General features: G+C 63.9%; 1 protein-coding gene across 3 annotated transcripts; it reads left to right on the top strand.

The window, feature by feature from the left end:
• Window positions 1-87: 87 nt before the first annotated feature.
• Window positions 88-22,154, top strand: FLNA (filamin A). Of its 3 annotated transcripts, none has more exons than XM_032846378.1 (48): window positions 88-204; window positions 431-918; window positions 3,900-4,148; window positions 4,229-4,326; window positions 4,435-4,582; window positions 5,105-5,223; window positions 5,306-5,383; window positions 5,475-5,637; window positions 5,733-5,933; window positions 6,425-6,562; window positions 6,648-6,771; window positions 6,862-6,998; window positions 7,083-7,276; window positions 7,431-7,544; window positions 7,644-7,787; window positions 8,451-8,574; window positions 8,659-8,819; window positions 8,906-8,996; window positions 9,087-9,256; window positions 9,518-9,635; window positions 9,733-9,995; window positions 10,216-10,813; window positions 10,908-11,081; window positions 11,171-11,333; window positions 11,412-11,572; window positions 11,662-11,832; window positions 12,151-12,274; window positions 12,364-12,520; window positions 13,175-13,364; window positions 13,520-13,543; window positions 15,752-15,999; window positions 16,097-16,192; window positions 16,371-16,473; window positions 16,560-16,700; window positions 16,798-16,926; window positions 17,137-17,310; window positions 17,391-17,552; window positions 17,665-17,868; window positions 17,945-18,097; window positions 18,227-18,349; window positions 18,442-18,708; window positions 18,846-18,983; window positions 19,163-19,278; window positions 19,810-19,942; window positions 20,656-20,832; window positions 21,012-21,230; window positions 21,345-21,548; window positions 21,895-22,154. In XM_032846378.1, the coding sequence occupies exons 2-48, from the start codon at window positions 546-548 to the stop codon at window positions 22,080-22,082; spliced, it is 7,944 nt and encodes a 2,647-aa protein (XP_032702269.1). In that variant the 5' UTR covers window positions 88-204; window positions 431-545; the 3' UTR covers window positions 22,083-22,154. The 3 variants fall into 3 exon arrangements, with proteins under 3 accessions (XP_032702269.1, XP_032702271.1, XP_032702270.1); XM_032846380.1 differs by having other exon boundaries at window positions 89-204; window positions 10,462-10,813; XM_032846379.1 differs by lacking the exon at window positions 13,520-13,543 and having other exon boundaries at window positions 89-204.
• The last annotated feature ends 348 nt before the right edge of the window (window positions 22,155-22,502 follow it).

The following is a 22,502-nucleotide window of genomic DNA, read 5'->3' as shown; positions in this document are numbered from 1 at the left end:
GGGCGGGAACTGCGGGGGCGGCGGGCACGGGGCGGAGCCCACGTGACCAGGAACAACACCCCGCACTCCTCCACAGGGGCCGAGGAGGAAAGTCCCTTGTATGGCGTGCATGCCGGAGGCCAGGTGGTCCAACGCCAGACGCGGCTAAGCCTTTTCTTGCTGCAGCGTTTCCTGCAGTGGCGGTGCAAGGCCACAGGGGCTAGGGTGCGCCTTAACCCCTTCAGGGTCCAACCACCCAGCCCGGAGGGTCTGGGTTGGGTCCGAACTGCCAGAACTGGGGTCCGAAGGAGGCATTCCGACGGGCGGGGCGGGGCGGGTGCGGCCCGAAGCCCCACCCCACAACCCCGCCCACTGTGGCTCCACCCCCCCCCACTGAACTCTCCCTCCCCCCCTTCCCCGCCCGCATTTAAAGGGCTCGTTCTCTCCGCAGCACAATCTCCGCTGTCTGCCTCACCCTCTGCGTGCGGAGGTGCCTGCAACTTTAATTAAGGGGCCGTCCCCTCGCCTAGGCTTCAGCACCGCCCCTCAGCTCCTCGCGCCTCAAAATGAGTAGCTCCCACTCCCGGGCGGGCCAGAGCGCGGCAGGCGCGGCTCCGGGCAGCGGTGCTGATACGCGAGACGCCGAGATGCCAGCCACCGAGAAGGACCTGGCAGAGGACGCACCGTGGAAGAAGATCCAACAGAATACGTTCACGCGCTGGTGCAACGAGCACCTGAAGTGCGTGAGCAAGCGCATCGCCAATCTGCAGACGGACCTGAGCGATGGGCTGCGGCTCATCGCGCTGCTGGAGGTGCTCAGCCAGAAGAAGATGCATCGCAAGCACAACCAGAGGCCCACCTTCCGCCAGATGCAGCTCGAGAACGTGTCCGTGGCGCTCGAGTTCCTGGACCGCGAGAGCATCAAGCTCGTGTCCATCGGTGAGGGCGCGGGTCGCTCCCGTGGCACGGGGAGGTTGAGGGCGGGGGCTCCACGCGTCCTCCTTTCTCTCCTGGGCCAGCCCCTCCTAGCTAGGTCCCCCCAGCCCCGGCGCTGCCCCCCGGGGCCCCTGGGCTCCAACACACAGGCCTCGAGAACAAAGGCGCGCTGGCAGGCTGGCGGGGCGTGCAGACCGCTACGCGCCCCCGCCCGCCGCACCCCGGCTGGCCCGCGCCCAGGCTGAGCTCACATCCTCCGCAGGCCGCGCCCCCGCCACTGCACCCGCGGTGGGAGAGGGCCTGCGGAAGGCGGGCACTGGCCGCAGGGCTCTGGCCCTGCGCCCGGTGCCCCATCTCTGAGGAGGGGGAGTCCTGAGCTCTCCAGCCCCAACTCCCTTCAGCAGTCTGGGAAGGGCCCTCTAGCCTTCAGGCGCTCCTGTGGTTCCCACACAGGGTGTTGGAGCTTGTGAGTCCCATTGTCTAGGGCTCTTGGCTTTCTTTTGGCACTGGGAGATGAGTCCTAACATTGCAGATGTCTCCGACCCCCCAGTTTAGATCTCCCCTCGGGAAACTTGGGGCCAGAGAGGACCACAGTTAGCAAAAGGGCGTTGAAGGGATCTGGTTTGTAGTCCACTCAAACACCAAGTCACTATTGAGCTTGGGCCAAACTCTTGCTTCCACTTAGGACTTGCTTTTCTGCATCTAGAGTGCACGAGCTTCTTGGGAGATACTCCAGCATGCATTGAGCTCGTGGCCAACCCAGGGTCGTGTCACTGGGCTGGTGAGACTGCATTGACTGGACCTTCTGCGACATCCCGGGCTCTTCTCAGGGTGGGGGCCATTCAGGGACTTGCACCAGAACTAGTGACCCCAGGGTGGTCTGTTACTGCGGAAGGAGGAGAGCTTTCTTTTCTTTACCGTTCTTCCAGTTGTCCTTAAGGCCGTGAGTCTTGTTGAGCCAGAGAGTCTGAGGGACACAGGATTCAGGTGCCCCCAGCCACTCAGCGGGCAGGTCTCCAGGGCCCCACCTCTTTCTCTGGAATGCCAGTCGGGGCTGAGGCCCACCCCTCAGTCCCAGCCTCAGTCTAGCCAAGCTGAGTCATCTCTGAGTCTTGGGTGGGGGGGCAACCGGATGTGGGGAGGCAGGCCACACCCCAGCTGTCTGGGGGGGGGTCTCCTCCTCCCTCCTCCCTTCTCCTCCACTAGTGAGCTGGCTGGAGCAGGCCTAGTTCCCAGAGCTTTGCCATATAAGGCAAAAAAATGTTGGAAAGCAGCAGTGATTAGGGGAGGGAGGGGGCAGGCTAGCCCCGGGGCTGGGGAAATGGGGTGGGATGGGGCGGGGCCATCCAACCAGGCTGTCTCCCAACCCTGGGCCCCGGTTGTCTGCCCTCCCTCTTTTGTGAGGGGGATGTCGGAGGGTTTAGGCTGGCCTCCTATGGACCAGGGGGAGGGCCCAGCCCAATGATGCGCTAGGCCTTGTGTGTCCTGCGTCCCCTTAGGACTCTGGACCGGGGGGGGGGGGGGGGGGCAGCGCTACTAGGAAGCTCTGGCTGGTCCTGTGCTCTTGGTCTTCTCTGAACCTTCCAGTCACCCCTAGCCTGAAGCCTCTTCTCCACCAGCCCCGCCTGCTCTTTGGGGCCATACTTGAGGCAGTAGAGGCAGTAGTGCCGAACCCGGGACTGACCTCAGTCTGGGAGCAGGGAGGCTGCTTTGAGCAGCTCAGCCGGTCCTCGAGGTCCTGCCTGCCGGGTTCGGAGGCTGCCCACCACTGACAGCCCTTTCGGTGGTGTCCATCCGTTTCCTTCCACCCTCAAGTTGACTTATCAGACAAGTGTTTTCTCTTGATTTTGGGGGGGGGGTGCAGGACTCGTGTCCCTCGGAAAGCCCTCCCCCTTTCAGGGCCCCACCCTTAGGAAGCGGAGACCCAGAAGTGCCTTGGGTGGGGCCCAGAGCCTGGAAGGGTTACCATGGTGACAGGGCGCTAGGTGCCCGCCCTAACCACTTCCCCTGTGGTGAGCTTGGCCGCCACCCGCCTGAGGCCCAGTGCCCCGCTAGGTGGTGAGGAGGGCAGGCGGTGGCGGGAGAGCTCTGCTGAGGCAGCAGGACTCGGACCCCACCCATGGCTTCTGTCACCCCAGCTCCCAAGCTGGGGCCCTGAGTACCCCACCCAGGTTCATCAGTTCTGCTTTTGTCCTCCTGGGGCTGGGCCAGGGGTCCCTGGAATGTGCCCTGACCATAGCCCTGGGTGTCACGGGGCCCAACCGTGGGTTCCTTTGTCCTCAAGCCCCGCCCTCCCCAGGCTTACTCGGGGTTAGGGTCTGTGGGAGGTGGAGGCGAACTGAGGAAGTGGGGGTGGGGCTCACATCCTCCACTCGAAGGGTCCTTGCCCAACGCCTCTACTTCCCCTGCCTGCTGTGGCCCTCCACCCACCCACCCCGCATGAGGCAACAGTTTTCTTTCCCAACTGCCCCAAGGGCAGCCTTCCTCTTCCTCGCCCCCCCCACCTGGGTCAGGTCGGGGGTCTCCTCTCTGCACTTGCTGGGTTCCGGATTCACGCTGCTGCTCCTGCCCGCTTCCCTGGAGAGCCCTGGAGATGGGCCGCTGTGAAGCACTGTGGGGGAAGGGGGATCCTCCAGAGGCCTCCCCGGGCCCTATCTGTAGCCTGGGTCTGTTGTCGGTCCTTCCTCCAGGCTCCCCGTCCCAAGGGCCTCCAGCAACACTGCTGTCACCACGTGTCAATGGGGGGGTCTCCCCCCTCCCCAGAAGTCTCCTTCATCTCCTTTGCTCCCCACAGAGACCCTGAACAGATTGGGCAGGACCCCCAGGCCACCCCCTCGGGGAGCCTCTCCCTCCTCCCTGGGGACCTTCTGCTGCCACGCTCTGTGCCACCCGAGAGTGGCCCGACAGCCTGTGTGCCTGAGCGCATGGGGATGCCCGTGGCCGGCCCCCTGCCCGCTCAGTGCTGCCACTCGTTCTCCTCACAGACAGCAAGGCTATTGTGGACGGGAACCTGAAGCTGATCTTGGGCCTCATCTGGACCCTGATCCTGCACTACTCCATCTCCATGCCCATGTGGGACGAGGAGGAGGATGAGGAAGCCAAGAAGCAGACGCCGAAGCAGCGGCTCCTGGGCTGGATTCAGAATAAGCTGCCGCAGCTGCCCATCACCAACTTCAGCCGGGACTGGCAGAGCGGCAGGGCCCTGGGCGCTCTCGTTGACAGCTGTGCCCCAGGTGAGGGGGGAGGGGGAGACCGCCTGCTAGGGGGGTCCGTGGGTGCCTCCCCTCTTCTCACAGCCTTCCTTGTGCCGCAGGCCTGTGTCCTGACTGGGACTCATGGGACGCGAGCAAGCCTGTGAACAACGCAAGGGAGGCTATGCAGCAGGCTGACGACTGGCTGGGCATCCCTCAGGTAGTCCCTGCCAGGCTGCCTGGGGCCCTCTGGGGCACTGTGGTGCCCGTGGGGACCGGCATCACATGGCTTGGAGGTCATGTGACTCTTGTCTGCTCTCTGTGATAGGTGATCACACCAGAGGAAATCGTGGATCCCAATGTGGACGAGCACTCTGTCATGACCTACCTGTCCCAGTTCCCCAAGGCCAAGCTGAAGCCAGGAGCTCCCCTGCGGCCTAAACTGAACCCCAAAAAAGCCCGAGCCTACGGGCCAGGTGAGCCGTCGGGCCGGGGATGCCCTGGGTGCTGACCTCACCGCTGCGGGACTTGGAGGTCTTGGGAGCCCTTTGGTCACGCGGGGGCCGGGTTATCAAATGCCCCCTCAGCGTCCAGCCAATGGGTCCGGGCTGGCCAAAACTGGCCACTGGGCTGGAAGTGCCAAGCACAAGGTGGAGTGAAGTCAGGGAGGGACGACCCAGCCACGGGACTGTCAACAGAGACCAAACCCAGCCAGGGTGTGGCATGCGAGCTAGGGCCCAGGCAGACTCAAGCAAGAGTTCCAGAAAACAGATCTAGGCCTGTCCTACAGCAAGAATGCAGCTGGGCACAAGAGTAGGCTGTGCATGCTGGGCCGGGGTTCACTCGATATTAGATGACCCAGTTCAGAGCATTCCTGATGGGGTGATGGCAGGGATGGGGTGACGGCAGGGAGGAGTGCTGGCCTGAGGGGGGTGGTGCGCGGGGGCGAGGAGATGGCCTTGCGAGCGAGCTCCTAGCTGCCAGCGCCTGTCCGGCAGGCATCGAGCCCACGGGCAACATGGTGAAGAAGCGTGCAGAGTTCACTGTGGAGACCAGAAGCGCTGGCCAGGGGGAGGTGCTGGTGTATGTGGAAGACCCGGCCGGCCACCAGGAGGAGGTAGGGCTGCCGTCAAGCAGGTGGCAGCGTGGGGCGGGGCCTCTGCTCGGAGCAGGGACTCATGTGCTCCTTCCTGCCACAGGCAAAGGTGACTGCCAATAATGACAAGAACCGTACTTTCTCTGTGTGGTACGTGCCCGAGGTGACTGGGACTCACAAGGTAAGCCCTCAGCCCAGGGGGAGGCTGCCAGGGGAGGTAGTGGCTGGAAAGCCCTCACCCTGCCCTCACCGTCTGCTCCTCTTGGGGACAGGTCACCGTGCTCTTTGCCGGCCAGCATATCGCCAAGAGTCCCTTCGAGGTGTACGTGGACAAGTCCCAGGGCGATGCGAGCAAAGTGACTGCCCAGGGTCCTGGCCTGGAGCCCAATGGCAACATCGCCAACAAGACCACCTACTTTGAGATCTTCACGGCAGGTGAGGAGGCGGTTGCTGGGGCCAGCCCATCCGGGAGGAGAGTGGGGTGGGGGGCGGGACCGGGTGGGGAGCTGAGCTCTGGTCCCTTATGGCAGGAGCCGGCACGGGGGAGGTGGAGGTCGTGATCCAGGACCCTACGGGACAGAAAGGCACTGTGGAGCCTCAGCTGGAGGCCCGGGGCGACAGCACGTACCGCTGCAGCTACCAGCCCACCATGGAGGGGGTCCACACGGTGCACGTCACCTTCGCTGGCGTGCCCATCCCTCGCAGCCCCTACACTGTCACTGTCGGCCAAGGTAGGCCGGTCCCAGCTGCCCCCAGGCGGGGGCGCTGTAGACTGGGCCTCCCTCTGGAGGGGGCAGCTAGGGCGAGCGGCGCTCCCGCCCCTGGCCTGGGCCTCTGTGCTTCCACTGTCTGGGCTCTCTCTCATCCCCTGCTCGGGCCCTTCCTCCTCTTCTCTCGCCCTCCTCCGTCTCTCTTCTCCACGCTCTCACCTTCGGAAGAGCCCGCTCCAGCTGTTTAGAACCCTGCTGCTCTCTGCTCTGCCCACAGGGGCCACGGTACTTGGATCTGTCTTCCTCTGGGAGGGGACGGGCTGGGCGGGGGGGCCCGCGGCTGGCGTGGAGTGGCTGGGCGGCCTACAGATACTGGGGTCACTGTTCTTCACTATCCTGGGGGGACCACAATCGGAGGGACGCCCTAATTCTGATGGCCCAGCCCTGTGGGAGGAAAGGGTGGGGTCACCCAGGGCCAGCTCCCGATGGCTTAGCTGGCCCTATCCCCACAGCCTGTAACCCAGGTGCCTGCCGTGCCGTTGGCCGGGGTCTCCAACCCAAGGGGGTACGGGTGAAAGAGACAGCGGACTTCAAGGTGTACACGAAGGGTGCTGGCAGTGGGGAGCTGAAGGTCACTGTGAAGGGTCCCAGTAAGTTGGGGTGCAGCTGGGACGGGTGGCATTGGCCCTAGGACAGCTGCCAGGCAGGCCTGAGGCCCTCCCTTATCTTGGGCAGAGGGCGAGGAGCGTGTGAAGCAGAAGGACCTGGGGGACGGCGTCTATGGCTTCGAGTATTACCCTATGGTCCCCGGCACGTACACTGTCACCATCACATGGGGTGGCCAGAACATCGGGCGCAGGTGAGGCCCCGGACAGAGCCCTCAAAGCCCAGGAACAGGCTTCTCCCCCTGCTGGGCCCTCAGCACTCCTATGTGTGGCTCTTTTCACAGTCCCTTTGAGGTGAAGGTGGGCACAGAGTGTGGCAATCAGAAGGTGCGAGCCTGGGGCCCCGGGCTAGAAGGTGGTGTCGTTGGCAAGTCAGCGGACTTCGTGGTGGAGGCCATCGGGGACGATGTCGGCACCTTGGGTGAGTTGGAGGCTGGGGACAGAGGGTAACAAGGCCACGGCTCTGAGGCTCTGGGGCGCTGATGGGACTGGTGGCTGTTGTCAGGCTTCTCGGTGGAGGGCCCATCACAGGCCAAGATTGAATGTGACGACAAGGGTGACGGTTCCTGTGATGTGCGCTACTGGCCCCAGGAGGCCGGCGAGTACGCAGTGCACGTCCTATGCAACAGTGAAGACATCCGCCTCAGCCCCTTCATGGCTGACATCCGCGAAGCACCCCAGGACTTCCACCCAGACAGGGTAAAGGGCATGGGCTGCTGCCCTGGATCTCGGCCTCTGCTTAGGGACTTGGGAGGCTTGGCTGGGCTGGTATCCCCAACACTGTGTTCCTGCCACTCTGGGTCCTTGGGGGCCTGCACTTGGTCCCCTGAGATCGGGCGGTGTCTCTCATCAGGTGAAGGCACGCGGGCCTGGACTGGAGAAGACGGGTGTGGCTGTCAACAAGCTGGCCGAGTTCACGGTGGACGCCAAGCATGGTGGGAAGGGCACGCTCCGGGTCCAAGTCCAGGTGGGGTGCCCATCTGTGCTGGGAGTGGTGAGGTAGGGTGGGCGGGTACCCAGGCTTGGGCGCCAACCAGCGGGCTGCCCATTCCTACCTGCTTTCCAGGACAATGAGGGATGCCCCGTGGAGGCAGCAGTCAAGGACAACGGCAACGGCACTTACAGCTGCTCTTATGTGCCCAGGAAGCCCGTGAAGCACACGGCCATGGTGTCCTGGGGCGGCGTCAGCATCCCCAACAGCCCCTTCCGGGTGAGCGGCCCTGTAGCCGTCTCCCTCGGCTGCCTGCTTTGTGCCTGGCCCAGCTCTGTTGGCCAGAACTCACACTGTACAGTTCCCCCATGTCAAGTGTATGGCTTGGTGCTTTTGAGGACATTGGGAGGTAGACAGCAGTGATCGCAACCAAAGGTTAGGACATTTGCATCATCTGAACAAGAAAGTCCTCTGCCCTCCAACACGCCATCCCCCAGCCTGAAGCAAGCACTGATCTGTGCGATGGCTGTGTGGGTTTGCCTGTCCGGGGCGGTTGCTGTGGACGCGTGCATCCATAGGTGGCCTTTTGTAGCTGGTCACTGTCATCGTGGGTCACCCAGGCTGCAGCTCGAGGCAGAACTTCCCGCCGCTTGCAGTCGGAGTGATAATACTGTGGTGTGGGTGGACTGCGTGGGTGTTTTGCCGTGAACGACGCCCTGTGAACGTTCGAGGACAGGCGTTTGTGGGGGTGCGCGAGCGCCCCTCTCCCGACACATCTGTACGTCGGCATAGAGCAGCTGTGCCCGACGGTCACATTCTGTGTAATCATTTGAGGAACCACCAAACTGCTTACCGTTTTCTGTGCTTGTCGGCAGTGAGGAGAAAAGCCCTGCCCCTCCTCCAGGCTCCTCATGCCCTCACACTTGCCACTGTGCCCTGCAGGTGAATGTGGGAGCCGGGAGCCACCCAAACAAGGTCAAGGTATATGGCCCAGGAGTGGCCAAGACCGGGCTCAAAGCTCATGAGCCAACTTACTTCACCGTGGATTGCACCGAGGCTGGCCAGGGTAAGGCCCTGCCCCGAGTGGGAGGGTGAGTGGGTGAGCAGTCCGGAGTGTGATGCCAGCCTCTGCTCCCACCCCCCGCTGCAGGTGATGTGAGCATCGGCATCAAGTGCGCCCCTGGCGTGGTGGGCCCCACTGAGGCTGACATTGACTTTGACATCATCCGTAATGACAATGACACATTCACAGTGAAGTACACGCCCCGTGGAGCCGGGAGCTACACCATCATGGTCCTCTTTGCTGACCAGGTGGGTGCTGCGGCTCCCAGCCCCTAACAGTGCTGCACCTTGGGTCATGGCTGTGCCCTGACCCGCACTCTTCCCAACCCCTGCAGGCCACACCCACCAGTCCCATCCGGGTCAAGGTGGAGCCCTCTCACGATGCCAGCAAGGTGAAGGCCGAAGGCCCTGGCCTCAGTCGCACTGGTGAGCATGGGCAGCACCTGCTGGGGTAGTCGGGGGGCCACGAGGAGGCCAGGGGTGAGGTCCCCTTACATGGCCACTGTGTTGCCTCAGGTGTTGAGCTTGGCAAACCCACCCACTTCACGGTCAATGCCAAAGCTGCTGGCAAAGGCAAACTGGACGTCCAGTTCTCAGGGCTGGCCAAGGGGGACGCAGTGCGTGATGTGGACATCATCGACCACCATGACAACACCTACACGGTCAAGTACACTCCCGTGCAGCAGGTACTTCCGCGCACTCGTCAGCTACGGCTACCAAGACCGTGGGCTTCCTCGAGTGCTGGGCTGGGTGGGCTGCTCTGGAGGGCTTCCCACCTACTCTTGATTCCCACCTGGGACAGAGCCAGCACGGAATGGAAGGCTGGGGGCGGGGGAGTGAAGTCCGTGTTTCTCTCACCCTTCACCCTCTGTGCCTAAGTGGGGAAGACACGGGCCAGGGAGACCAAGGTCCTAACTCATGGCTGTGCCTTTCTGTGCCCTTTCCAGGGTCCAGTGGGCATCAATGTCACTTATGGAGGGGATCCCATCCCCAAGAGCCCCTTTTCGGTGGGGGTGTCTCCAAGCCTAGACCTCAGCAAGATCAAGGTGTCTGGCCTGGGAGAGAGTAAGTAGCCAGGACTCCGTCACAGTCACTGAGGCTGCCCCAGGGGCTGCCTTGGCTAGATGTCATAGTTCTCTCCCTGGTTCTGTCATCTCAACAGAAGTGGACGTCGGCAAGGACCAGGAGTTCACAGTCAAATCGAAGGGTGCTGGTGGCCAAGGCAAAGTGGCGTCCAAGATCACGGGCCCCTCGGGCACAGCAGTGCCCTGCAAGGTGGAGCCGGGCCTGGGTGCTGACAACAGCGTGGTGCGCTTTGTGCCCCGAGAGGAGGGGCCCTATGAGGTTGAGGTGACTTACGACGGTGTGCCTGTGCCCGGCAGCCCCTTTCCTGTGGAAGCCCTGCCCCCCACCAAACCTAGCAAGGTAACTGGGGTGGGGGGGGCCACCTCCTCTTTTCCAGGCTCACCCTCCCTGTTTCTCATTTCTGTCCTCATGACCCATGGCCCTGCATGGGCCCAGCTGGGCTCCTAGCTGATGGGAGAGGGTAGCCAGAACACGAGAAGGGAAATGGGCAGTTGGGCCGGGGGTCAGGGGTCAGGGAGGTGACTCAGGTTGGGCTCCTGACCCGCCCCTTTTCCCGCAGGTGAAGGCATTTGGGCCCGGGCTGCAGGGGGGCAGTGCAGGTTCCCCTGCCCGCTTCACCATCGACACCAAGGGTGCCGGCGTGGGTGGCCTGGGCCTGACTGTGGAGGGCCCCTGTGAGGCCCAGCTTGAGTGCCTAGACAACGGAGATGGCACGTGCTCCGTGTCCTACGTGCCCACCGAACCTGGGGACTACAACATCAACATTCTCTTCGCCGATACCCACATCCCCGGCTCTCCGTTCAAGGCCCACGTGGTTCCCTGCTTCGACGCGTCCAAAGTCAAGTGCTCGGGCCCTGGGCTGGAGCGAGCCACGGCCGGGGAGGCAGGCCAGTTCCACGTAGACTGCTCGAGCGCGGGCAGTGCGGAGCTGACCATCGAGATTCGCTCAGAGGCGGGGCTGCCGGCCGAAGTGCACATCCAGGACCATGGCGATGGCACACACACCATCACCTACATCCCGCTCTGCCCTGGGGCCTACACCGTCACCATCAAGTATGGTGGCCAGCCTGTGCCCAACTTCCCCAGCAAGCTGCAGGTGGAGCCCGCCGTGGACACCGCAGGCGTCCAGTGCTACGGGCCTGGGGTTGAGGGCCAAGGTGAGGCCTCGCCATGGGGCATGGGGGTGGAGGGGCCCCAGCGCCGCTAGGGCCCCTCGAGCCCCATGCCTCCCCGCCGTGCCGGCCCCTGCAGGTGTCTTCCGAGAGGCCACTACAGAGTTCAGCGTGGATGCCCGGGCTCTGACCCAGACCGGAGGGCCACACGTCAAGGCTCGCGTGGCCAACCCCTCGGGCAGCCTGACTGAGACCTACGTGCGGGACCGTGGCGACGGCACATACCTAGTGGAGTACACACCGTATGAGGACGGTAGGTGCCAGGGCTCTGGGCTCCCAGGGCATGGGGCTTGAGAGACGGGGAGGCCTTGGCTGCTCCTGACCTGGCCCGCCCTCCTCTAGGACTCCACTCTGTGGACGTGACCTATGACGGCAGCCCCGTGCCCAGCAGCCCATTCCAGGTGCCTGTGACCGAGGGCTGTGACCCTTCCCGAGTGCGTGTCCACGGGCCAGGGATCCAGAGCGGGACCACCAACAAGCCCAACAAGTTCACCGTAGAGACGAGGTGAGCGGGCACCTGGGAGGCAGGGGCTGCGACGGGCCTTGCAGCCCCAGGAGATAATGGGCTGTCCGTTTGCACTAGGGGAGCCGGCACTGGGGGCCTGGGCCTGGCTGTGGAGGGCCCCTCCGAGGCCAAAATGTCCTGCATGGATAACAAGGACGGCAGCTGTTCGGTCGAATACATCCCATACGAGGCGGGCACCTACAGCCTTAATGTCACCTACGGGGGCCACCAAGTACCAGGTAAGGAGGTGGGGTAGCTAGGGCTGGCCTGGGACCGTGTGCCGGCCCTTGGCTCTCGCACACAGTGGTCATCCTTGTCCGCTCCGCAGGCAGTCCTTTCAAGGTCCCTGTGCATGACGTGACAGATGCATCCAAGGTTAAGTGCTCTGGGCCTGGCCTGAGCCCGGGCATGGTCCGTGCCAACCTCCCTCAGTCCTTCCAGGTAGACACAAGCAAGGCTGGTGTGGCCCCACTGCAAGTCAAAGTGCAGGGGCCCAAAGGTGAGCGTTTGAGTGACCGGGAGTGGGTGGCAATGGAGCCAGTGCCCAGGGACAGAGGCCCACCAGGAAACAGGACTCAGCCACTGAGCAAATGTGGCAGGAGGGAGGGCGGGCAAGGTTCCAAGGTGGCCCCCAGATTAGTATCTGGTGTTGCAGCAGCTCAGGACCGTTCCCAGGGAAGGGCAGGTGAGGGCAAAGCAAGGTCGAGGCCTGGGGTGGGAGTGGAGGGCCCATCCAGCCAAAGCTTGGGTGGTCCAGTGTGGTGGGGCCGGGGGGCCCCAGGAAACTGGCTGAGTCTCTCTCTGGGACCGGGACCAGGCCTGGTGGAGCCTGTGGACGTTGTGGACAACGCTGATGGCACCCAGACTGTAAACTACGTGCCCAGCCGGGAGGGGCCCTACAGCATCTCGGTGCTATACGGGGAGGAAGAGGTTCCCCGCAGGTGAGAGGCAGGGCCTGCTGCCTATGGGAAGGGGCCCGGGCCGAGCACCGATTCTTCCTGACCATTCACGTAACACCCTGGCCCAACAGCCCCTTCAAGGTCAAAGTGCTGCCTACGCATGATGCCAGCAAGGTGAAGGCCAGCGGTCCCGGGCTCAATACTACTGGTGTGCCCGCCAGCCTGCCTGTGGAGTTCACCATTGATGCGAAGGACGCCGGAGAGGGCCTGCTAGCCGTCCAGATCACGGTGAGCTGGCTGCCTGGGCGGCCACCTGGCTCAGCCAGCTTGCAGCTCTGGCCACAGAGAAGGCAGGGGACATAAGGGACCTAGGCCAGTGCAGTGCACATCACAGGGCACACAACTCGGATGAGCGGACCAGTCCGGGGCTGTGGTCTGCCTTGGGAGCCAGGCCAGTGAGGCCAGATCCCCTGCCTCTAGGGTGGTGGCAGTGGGCACAGGCCTCTCCGTGCACATGACCCAAGCCTTGGGTGCCTCATCTGGCCCACCAGTAGTGTTCTTCTCACGGGTCAGGTATAAGACTAGGACCTTGAGATCTTCCAGGGGAGCTCCTGCTAGTGCTGGAGCAGGCCCCCGGGGCAGAGGGCAGGAGCCAAGAGGCGGTCATGGCCATACAGCAGGGTGGGCCCCAGGCTCCCTGGCCCCCACCTGTCTCGCCAGGGGTGCATCTGGGATTTGGGACTTCCCTTCCGGATCCCAGCCGTGGCCGAGTAAAGGACGGACGACTCCGGGTGCGGGCAGCCATGTTGAGCCATGGCAGTCAAAGGACTCGGAGGCTGGTCCCCTTGGTGTCTGCTCCTCCGAGAAGGTCTGAGGTGCCCTGGGGCCTCACCGCGTTCAAGCTGACCGCCGCCCCCCCCCGCCCCGCATTCCACCGCGCAGGACCCCGAGGGCAAGCCCAAGAAGACGCACATCCAAGACAACCACGACGGCACATACACCGTGGCCTATGTGCCAGACGTGACGGGCCGCTACACCATCCTGATCAAGTACGGCGGCGACGAGATCCCCTTCTCCCCATACCGCGTCCGGGCCGTGCCCACCGGGGACGCCAGCAAGTGCACTGTGACAGGTGAGCCAGCCCGCCGGCGGCTGCGGCGCTCAGCACGGGGCTTGGGTGTGCCTGTGTGCCAGGGCTCGCTGCTTGGGGCGGCGTGTGGGAGTGGGGGCCGCCCCCTTGAGTGACTCACCTGACCTTTCTCCTTGCTCTCTGCCCTCTCACCTCAGTGTCAATCGGAGGTCACGGGCTAGGTAAGCTGCTTGCTGGGGCCATTCCCGATGCCCCTCCTGCCCAGAGGGCAGCTTCCTTTTCCTCTCCCGGGCTGGCTCCCGGGGCAGTTCCAGCTGCAGCTCTCGGCAGGGACTGGGGGCTGGAGGGTTAGTGCCCAGGGCGGCCTCCAGAGCGGAGCGTGAGTGCTCCGGCCCTCCCTCTCGCTGGGCCTCCGTTTCCCCATCCGAGATGTCGGGTTGCAGCTGAGAGCTTTGGGGTGAGGTGCGTCCTGAGAAGCACCCCACTAGGGGCTCTGGGGTCTGGGGATCTTGGCTCCCTGGGGAAGCCCCGGGGGCGGGCAGCAGGCCCTGCCTTCTTCTCACTTCGTCCTTCTGTGGCAAGGGCTCCTGCGTGGGCTGAGGGGACAAGGGCTCTCCCCTTAGCAGTGGGAGTCCCCGGCCCTGGCCAGATCCACAGACCTCCAGCCCCATCTCCCGGGGGCCTCCGTGTCCCCGGTGGGGGGAGGTACAGACTGCATGAGTGGGCGGGGCGGGCTGGTAGTGCAGTAGCAGCAGCGTCGCCTGCTTGGGCGGGTAGCATGGCAGGGCCTAGCCCAGCCTCAGAGCCCCAAAGTGCACTCGGCGGCCTGCCCACCCTCCCTGCCTCCTTTCCTCTCCCTGCCCTCTACCCCATACCCTCAGCAGTGACGTTATTCGTATAGTGCCCAACCAGGCATGGAGGTTCTCCTGCTTGGGCATGGGAGGGGAGCTCTAGCCCCAGCCAGGGACGCCAATAAGAGGTGACAATTACTTGGGAGCCTCTGGAGGCTGCAGGCCTGGAGCTTGGGTGAGGTTGCCAGGACAAGATTTAGAGGGTGACGAGGGTCTTGGGACAGGGGTTCAGTGGCTCAGAAGGACAGGCTCCAGGATCTCCGAAGACAGGCATGCGTGCCTAGGGCAGGGGAGCAGGGCCAAGACTTGGCCAGAAGAGTGGTCGCGGTTTATGTGGCCACTGTGTGCAGAACGGAGGCAGAGAGCCCGGCAGGGGAGCTGAAGTCACCTTCAGATTAGTCATAGCGATGGCTTGGGCCAGGCTGGTGGTGATGCGGCTTAAGCATACAGCCAACTTGGGAAGCGTAGTGTGACGACGGGGCGGCTGAGACCTGCCGATGGACCGGGCGGGCAGGGGGAGCAGCTGGACGGACCGGGAAGGCAGGGCCCAAGCCGCGAGCTGGGTGGCGGGCCAGATCATGAGCTGAGAGTGGGGGTGGGTGACGGGTGGGCAGCAGGTGGCCCAGTCTGGAGCTGGAGAGAGCCTAGCATGGCAGGAGCCCTTGGGCAGGGGTACCCCTCCAAAAGCACTCGAGTGGGTCCGGTGCTCCCCGCTGCTTCCCTGCAGGAAGCACTCTCACTGCCAGGCCTTGCAGCCACAGCCCCCTGAGCCTTCACGGCAGAGCTCAGACCATAACGTCACTGTCCCTCCCCTTTCCTCGGGCACTCTGGGGCCCTCGAGGCTGCTAGCAGTTGTGGCTGTGGCTTGGGCCTCCCATCCCCGTCTCCCCCGGGTGCTCCTGCTGCTTGTTGTGCCGTGCTGCTTGGGCGCTAACCCCCGCTGCCTTCCCGCTCCCTGCTCCCGGCTCCCCGCCTGTGCCGCGCCCGGCCGCCCCTCCCTTCCAGCTTGCGGTCGAGCGCGCATTCTCAGTCGTCAGGAAACTCCACTTTCACCGTCAGGCCTGGGGGGGCGGGAGGCCAGTGTCACGTCGCCACCTCCACGCTGCCACAGGACCCTGCCGCACCACACCCGCACACCGCGCTGGGGCCCAGGGCCAGGCTGCAGGGATGAAGGCGGCTGCGGACCCAGCCAGGGCGCTGGTGTTGGTCCATGGCACTGGTCGAGGCTGAGTTGGCGGGGGAGGTGGAGGCGAACGCTTGTGTCTCGACTCAGCGGTGGCCTCTCGGGCCTCCGGGCCCCTTCCTTTCTCCCAGATACCTGTGTGCCACCCATCGGGCCTTTCCCATGTAGGGCTATCCCCAAGACAGGACTCCCTGGCTTGAGGCGGCTCTGGGGAACCTTTTCCTGCCTTCTGAGAAACCACTCACCGTCCCAGCTTTGGGGGGATGGAGGCGGGGCCGGGGCGGCTGCGCTTGGTGGCAATGAGAGGCCCGGGCGGGTGGCAGGCAGATGGGAACAGCTCTGGTGCCGAGCTCACACACTGGCCCCCGCTTTGGGGACCCGCCCTGCCCCACCAGGTGCTGGCATTGGCCCCACCATCCAGATTGGGGAGGAGACGGTGATCACGGTTGACACCAAGGCGGCAGGCAAAGGCAAGGTGACCTGCACCGTGTGCACACCCGACGGCTCGGAGGCGGATGTGGATGTGGTAGAGAACGAGGACGGCACCTTTGACATCTTCTACACAGCTCCCCAGCCGGGCAAATACGTCATCTGCGTGCGCTTTGGTGGCGAGCACGTGCCCAACAGCCCTTTCCAAGTGACGGTCAGGAGGGGCTAGGGTTGAGGGGTCCCGATGGAGCTGGCCCTGTCCCTGTCCTCTGTGACACCAGACTCCCCCCCCCCCTTGTGTTACTCCACAGGCTCTAGCCGGGGACCAGCCCACAGCACAGCCCCCACTTCGGCCTCAGCAGCTGGCCCCACCTTACACGTACGCCCAAGGAGGCCAGCAGACCTGGGTACGGCCTCAGCTGCCTCATTCAGGCTTTCCTGGCCTGAGGGCACGCTCGGGGGCTGGCCAACGGGGTGTTCCGTGCGGCCCCATCCTGCCGTGCCTGAGGAGGGACCCCCAGATCCTTCCCTGGGGCCTTCCTCCCCTCCTGCAACCCCTCACTCGGGCCCCTGTCTCCACTGCAGGCCCCGGAGCGACCCCTGATGGGTGTCAATGGCTTGGACGTCACCAGCCTGAGGCCCTTCGACCTTGTCATCCCCTTCACCATCAAGAAAGGCGAGATCACGGGTGAGTGCGAGCAGGAGGGAGCCTGGGAGTCACAGGGGCCAGGCTTGGCCCGCGGGAGCCCTGACCCCGGCTGCACCACCCCGCAGGGGAGGTGAGGATGCCCTCGGGCAAGGTGGCGCAGCCGGCCATCACCGACAACAAGGACGGCACCGTGACCGTTCGCTACGCGCCCAGCGAAGCTGGCTTGCACGAGATGGACATCCGCTACGATGATATGCACATCCCAGGTGTGCCTCTGGCCCGCTGGCCCTGCCTCACAGGGGGCAGGGGGCCTGGGGAGGTGACGCAAGACCCCATTCCCCATGGCCCGTTTTCCTGCCTCAGGAAGCCCCCTGCAGTTCTACGTGGATTACGTCAACTGTGGCCACGTCACGGCCTACGGGCCTGGCCTCACGCACGGAGTGGTGAACAAGCCGGCCGTCTTCACCGTGAACACCAAGGACGCAGGAGAGGGTGAGCAGCAGCTCTGCTCTGAGCCCGCCTTTGTGCGGAGGGACCCCCACCCTCATCTAGTGGCGAGCTGGGCGCAAGGGAGATGCTCCCCGAGTTGGGGCTCCCCACCCTGCCGCCTGGCCCCGGCCGGCCTGCTGGGGCTCTTCCCTCGCGGCGGTCCGTGCACCGTTTCCGAGCGCCGTTCTCCCCTCCACCCACAACTCTCTCTAGGGGGCTTGTCCCTGGCCATCGAGGGCCCATCCAAAGCAGAAATCAGCTGCACGGACAACCAAGATGGGACCTGCAGCGTCTCATACCTCCCCGTGCTGCCCGGGGATTACAGCATCCTGGTCAAGTACAACGAACAGCACATCCCAGGCAGTCCCTTCACCGCCAGGGTCACAGGTGGGTGGCCCTGGGAGCAGGGACAAAGGTGGGCACAGTCTCCCTCGCACCTGGACATGACAGTGACTGTCCCCTGGCAGGTGACGACTCGATGCGCATGTCCCACCTGAAGGTGGGCTCTGCGGCTGACATACCCATCAACATCTCCGAGACGGACCTCAGCCTGCTGACCGCCACGGTGGTGCCCCCATCCGGCCGGGAGGAGCCCTGCCTGCTAAAGCGACTGCGCAATGGCCACGTTGGTAAGAGGTGGAGGGGCGGGGTCTTCTGGAGGGGAGGGGCCTTCTGGAGAGGAGGGAGGCCGTGAGGGGAGGGCGTGCCCTTCCCCAGCTGACAGCCCCTCCCCGCGCCCAGGGATCTCGTTCGTGCCCAAGGAGACAGGGGAGCACCTGGTGCACGTGAAGAAGAACGGCCAGCACGTGGCGAGCAGCCCCATCCCCGTGGTGATCAGCCAGTCGGAGATCGGGGATGCCAGCCGCGTGCGGGTCTCGGGCCAGGGCCTTCATGAAGGCCGCACCTTTGAGCCTGCAGAGTTCATCATCGACACCCGTGATGCTGGTAGGTGGTGGTGGCTCACCAGCTGGGGCAGGAGCCCGGGGCTCGGCCCCCCGGCTCAGCAGCGTGCCTTCCACAGGCTACGGCGGGCTGAGCTTGTCCATTGAGGGCCCCAGCAAGGTGGACATCAACACAGAGGACCTAGAGGACGGCACGTGCAGGGTCACATACTGCCCCACAGAGCCCGGCAACTACATCATCAACATCAAGTTCGCTGACCAGCATGTGCCTGGTGAGTGTGGCACCCACGCACGGCCCCCGTGACTGAGCCTCCATGCCCCCCCCCACCCATGCAGCATACCAGAGCCTTCCCGCAGAGGTGTAACCTGTGTGACACGTGAGCTGTGCTCTCTTCCTGCAGGCAGCCCATTTTCTGTAAGGGTAACAGGAGAGGGCCGGGTGAAGGAGAGCATCACACGCCGGCGACGAGCCCCTTCAGTGGCCAACGTGGGCAGTCACTGCGACCTCAGCCTGAAGATCCCTGGTAGGACCTGTGGGGAGCCAGGCCCAGGTGGCCCCAAGCAGAGGGGGTGGGGCCCAGGACCCTTGCTCACCAAGCTGTCCCCCTCCCTGCAGAAATTAGCATCCAGGACATGACTGCACAGGTTACCAGCCCATCAGGCAAGAGCCACGAGGCCGAGATTGTGGAAGGGGAGAACCATACCTACTGCATCCGCTTCGTGCCCGCCGAGATGGGCGTGCACACGGTCAGCGTCAAGTACAAGGGCCAGCACGTGCCCGGGAGCCCCTTCCAGTTCACCGTGGGGCCCCTGGGGGAAGGGGGAGCCCACAAAGTTCGTGCTGGAGGCCCTGGCCTGGAAAGGGCTGAAGCCGGCGTGCCAGGTAGCCCTGCACCTTGAGGGGCTTTTGCTCTTCAGCCTAGGGGATGGAGGGGGCGTGAGGAAGTAGCAGCCAGGTTGCTGTCAGTGGGGCTTAGAGAGGACTGAGAGCCTCTCTGAGGACACCCTGTTTTCCCACAGCTGAATTTAGCATCTGGACCAGGGAAGCTGGTGCTGGGGGCCTGGCCATCGCCGTTGAGGGCCCCAGCAAGGCCGAGATCTCATTTGAGGACCGCAAGGACGGCTCCTGTGGCGTGGCTTACGTGGTCCAGGAGCCAGGTACTGAGAGCTTGTCTGGGGTTGGGGGAGGTAGCCCCTGGGTGTGGGCCGTTCTGGCTTGCTCCTACCCTCCACCCTGAGGTCCCAGGGTCACCCAAGCCATCTGTGGGAGGTGGGAGGCAGAAACACTGACAGACAGGGGCCTTCCAGCGTGCCCTCTGTGCTCTCTCCCTGCCCAGGTGACTACGAGGTCTCGGTCAAGTTCAACGAGGAGCACATCCCTGACAGCCCCTTCGTAGTACCTGTGGCTTCTCCGTCTGGCGATGCCCGCCGCCTTACTGTTTCTAGTCTTCAGGTGAGGCACTGAGAGAAACCGCCTGCCTGGGGCTCCTGGGCCCGGCCAGACCAGAGCCGCCGCACAGAGCCGGCCTTGGCCCTGTGTCAAGTGACCCGCCCAGCCCAGCTCGGGGCGCCGGGCCTCTGCTCTGGCCGGGTGCAGCCCATGCTTGGGGTTGGCAGGAAGCACCCCTGCCCGCTGTGTGGAGTTTTTCTCGTGTCTCAGGTCTAAAGGCTTTGAACAGAAGCCTGTGCCCGTTGAGCACCAGGGCTGAGGTTTAAAGAGGGACAGCCTGCCAGGGCTGAGGGCTGCCCACGGGGCGGGGCTGCCCTCCATTGCTGCTGTCTGGGTGTATGGCTGCAGAGTGTGGATCTGGGGGCGGGCGCGTGTGTGTGTAGCTTACCGGCCCCCAAGAATCAGTGGCTCTCCCTCTTTAAACCAGATTGGACGCCAGATGGGTAAGTGTAACCCCAGGGGCCTTCCTGCTGCTGGGACCCTGCTCTCCCGTGCCCCAGCCACCCTGTCTAACCACATCTGCTGTGCTTCCAGGAGTCAGGGCTAAAGGTCAACCAGCCAGCCTCTTTTGCAGTCAGCCTGAATGGGGCCAAGGGGGCGATCGATGCTAAGGTGCACAGCCCCTCGGGAGCCCTGGAGGAGTGCTATGTCACAGAGATCGACCAAGGTGAGGCCCTGTCCCCGCCCGGGCCACCCACCCATCTTCCGTGGTCCTGCTGGGAGCAGTGGGCCTGCCCAGCCGGCTGGAAGCAGACTGAGAGTACAGAAGGACGGTACAGGTTCTGGAAGCAGGGCCCGAACTTACTCTGGGGCTCCCTCAGCCAGGCGACCCTTCCCCCACTCATGACCCAAGCCCTTGCCGGGGGGTGTGTCTGGCTCAGAGGCCACAGTGGCTAGGAAGGAGAAAGCCTGCAGCGGGCAATGTGATGCAGTCTCCTGGGGGAGAGACCTGAAGTCTAGCCACGGGGCTGGCCCACTCCTTAGCCAGGGCCTGCCACTTGCCATGTAGGTCTGAGGCAGCCTAGAGGTGAGAAGAGCTGGTCCAGCCCATTTCACTAGTCTCATAGCTGGTCCTGCCCCTCCGCAGCCATGGGACCTCAGGTTCCTGTCGCCTCTGTGCCCCTGTTCACGTGCAAGGACTATGGCCTTCATGGTAACCTTTTCAGGGAGGCAGAGAGCCAGGTGTTTGGCTTGTAGCTTTCAGTCCAAGTGAGCACCAGCAGTGGGCTGCTTGGGGCTTCAGGAGGTCTGGGGTGCGGGCTGTGGGTGCCCGGTGTGGTCCAGCTGGACTGATGGGGCAAGGGGACCTCCTCACAGATGCCACTTGCTTGGTTTTGGAGGAGGGACCTCAGGCCCACAGCGTGCCCCTCCGTTCCTCAGATAAGTATGCCGTGCGCTTTATCCCACGGGAGAATGGTGTCTACCTGATCGACGTCAAGTTCAACGGCACCCACATTCCTGGAAGCCCCTTCAAGATCCGTGTTGGGGAACCTGGGCATGGAGGGGACCCAGGCCTGGTGTCCGCCTATGGAGCCGGCCTGGAAGGTGGTGTCACAGGTAGGTCAGTGAATGCGGCTTCCAAGGTGTGGACCCCACCGCCAGGGCTCCTCCTCCAGGTTCTCCATGACAGCAGGCGGTGTGCAGAGGTGATATAGCTATGCCGGAGGGACGGGCGTGAGAGTCGGGGGCTGGGGAAGCAGTGCAGGCCAGCTCTTCCTGACCTCCCCCGCCCCCAGGGAGCCCAGCTGAGTTTATCGTGAACACGAGCAATGCTGGAGCGGGTGCCCTGTCGGTAACCATCGACGGGCCCTCCAAGGTGAAGATGGATTGCCAGGAGTGCCCTGAGGGCTACCGTGTCACCTATACTCCCATGGCACCTGGCAGCTACCTCATCTCCATCAAGTACGGTGGCCCCTACCACATTGGGGGCAGCCCCTTCAAGGCCAAAGTCACAGGTGAGCCTCGCACCAGACTTCTGGTGCCCATCCCAAAGCCTGGCCCTCTGGTGCCCATCCCAAAGCCTGGCCCTCTGGCCACCTGTCAGTGCCCTAATGGGCTGTGCCCTGCAGGTCCCCGTCTTGTCAGCAACCACAGCCTGCATGAGACATCATCGGTGTTTGTGGACTCCCTGACCAAGGCTGCCGGTGCCCCCCAGCATGGGGCCCCGGGGGCAGGGTCCACGGATGCCAGCAAGGTGCTGGCCAAGGGCCTGGGGCTGAGCAAGGCCTACGCGGGCCAAAAGAGCAGCTTCACAGTAGACTGCAGCAAAGCAGGTGGGTGCCCCCGCCCCTGCCCCCGCCCATCCAAAGGAGCAGGCCAGAGAGAAGACTGGATGACTGGGGTTCAGGAACATGAGAAGAAGGGGTTAGGTGGGGTAGGGGTGCCTCCCATCTGGGCCTCTCTGCCATCTTTTCTACCCTTCAGGAAAGTGACTTGGGAGAAGTGGGAGTTGCCTCCGCTGGGAGGGGAGCAGGGCTGCTGGCAACTCTAGGAAGGGTTGTCACCCCTCAACAGATGGGGGTGGCAGCAGGAGGGTACCAAGACAGAAAGAGGGGTCAGCGCAGTCTCCACTGAAGGGAGGAGACTTGAGGCTAGGAACTGAGGCCCTTTCCCTGCCAGGCAACAACATGCTGCTGGTAGGGGTGCACGGCCCCCGGACACCTTGTGAGGAGATCCTGGTGAAGCACGTGGGCAGCCGGCTCTACAGTGTGTCTTACCTGCTCAAGGACAAGGGAGAGTACACACTGGTGGTCAAGTGGGGTGACGAACACGTCCCAGGCAGCCCCTACCGTGTCCTGGTCCCCTGAGCTCTGCCTGTACTCGCCGGCAGCTCCCAGGACGAGACGTGCCCCACACCCATCCCCACAACCTGAGCAGCCCCACCCTGCCCCCAGTCTCCTCGGCCCCAGAGCCCCTGCCGGCCTGGCCGCCCCATCACTGCAGCCACCCCACCCCTGCGTTGCACTCACCTGCCTCCACTTGGGCAAAGGAGAGAGGCGAGCAGAGGTAGCCCTTTGGTGGCTCTGCCTATCTTCTTTGGTTCCGGGAGGGGTGAGGGATGGGGGTACTATGCACGACCCCCTGCTAGTTCTCCTCCCTAGCCAAGAAGAATAAAGTTCTGCTTCCATTCTCCTCAGGGTGGCTCTAGCTTTCTTGCAAGGGTGACTGCAGGATGGATCAAAGTGTGGGCATAAGCCACAAGCTGATAGAGCTCCAAGCCTGGCACG

Source organism: Lontra canadensis, unplaced genomic scaffold, assembly GCF_010015895.1.
Source record: "Lontra canadensis isolate GAN:19392208 unplaced genomic scaffold, GSC_riverotter_1.0 scaffold174, whole genome shotgun sequence".
In the NCBI taxonomy this organism is placed as follows: domain Eukaryota; kingdom Metazoa; phylum Chordata; class Mammalia; order Carnivora; family Mustelidae; genus Lontra; species Lontra canadensis.
The sequence above is the reverse complement of the archived record's forward strand: the minus strand, read 5'-3'. Positions and strand labels throughout refer to the sequence as shown.

Bases quoted from the DNA above. Each gene is read 5' to 3' on its own strand.
- FLNA (XM_032846378.1), top strand. From the start codon at position 546: ATGAGTAGCTCCCACTCCCGGGCGGGCCAGAGCGCGGCAGGCGCGGCT. The intron at 13,365-13,519 runs GTGAGCCAGCCC...CTCTCACCTCAG, and splicing joins CAGCAAGTGCACTGTGACAG to TGTCAATCGGAGGTCACGGG. The intron at 18,984-19,162 runs GTACTGAGAGCT...CTCCCTGCCCAG, and splicing joins TTACGTGGTCCAGGAGCCAG to GTGACTACGAGGTCTCGGTC.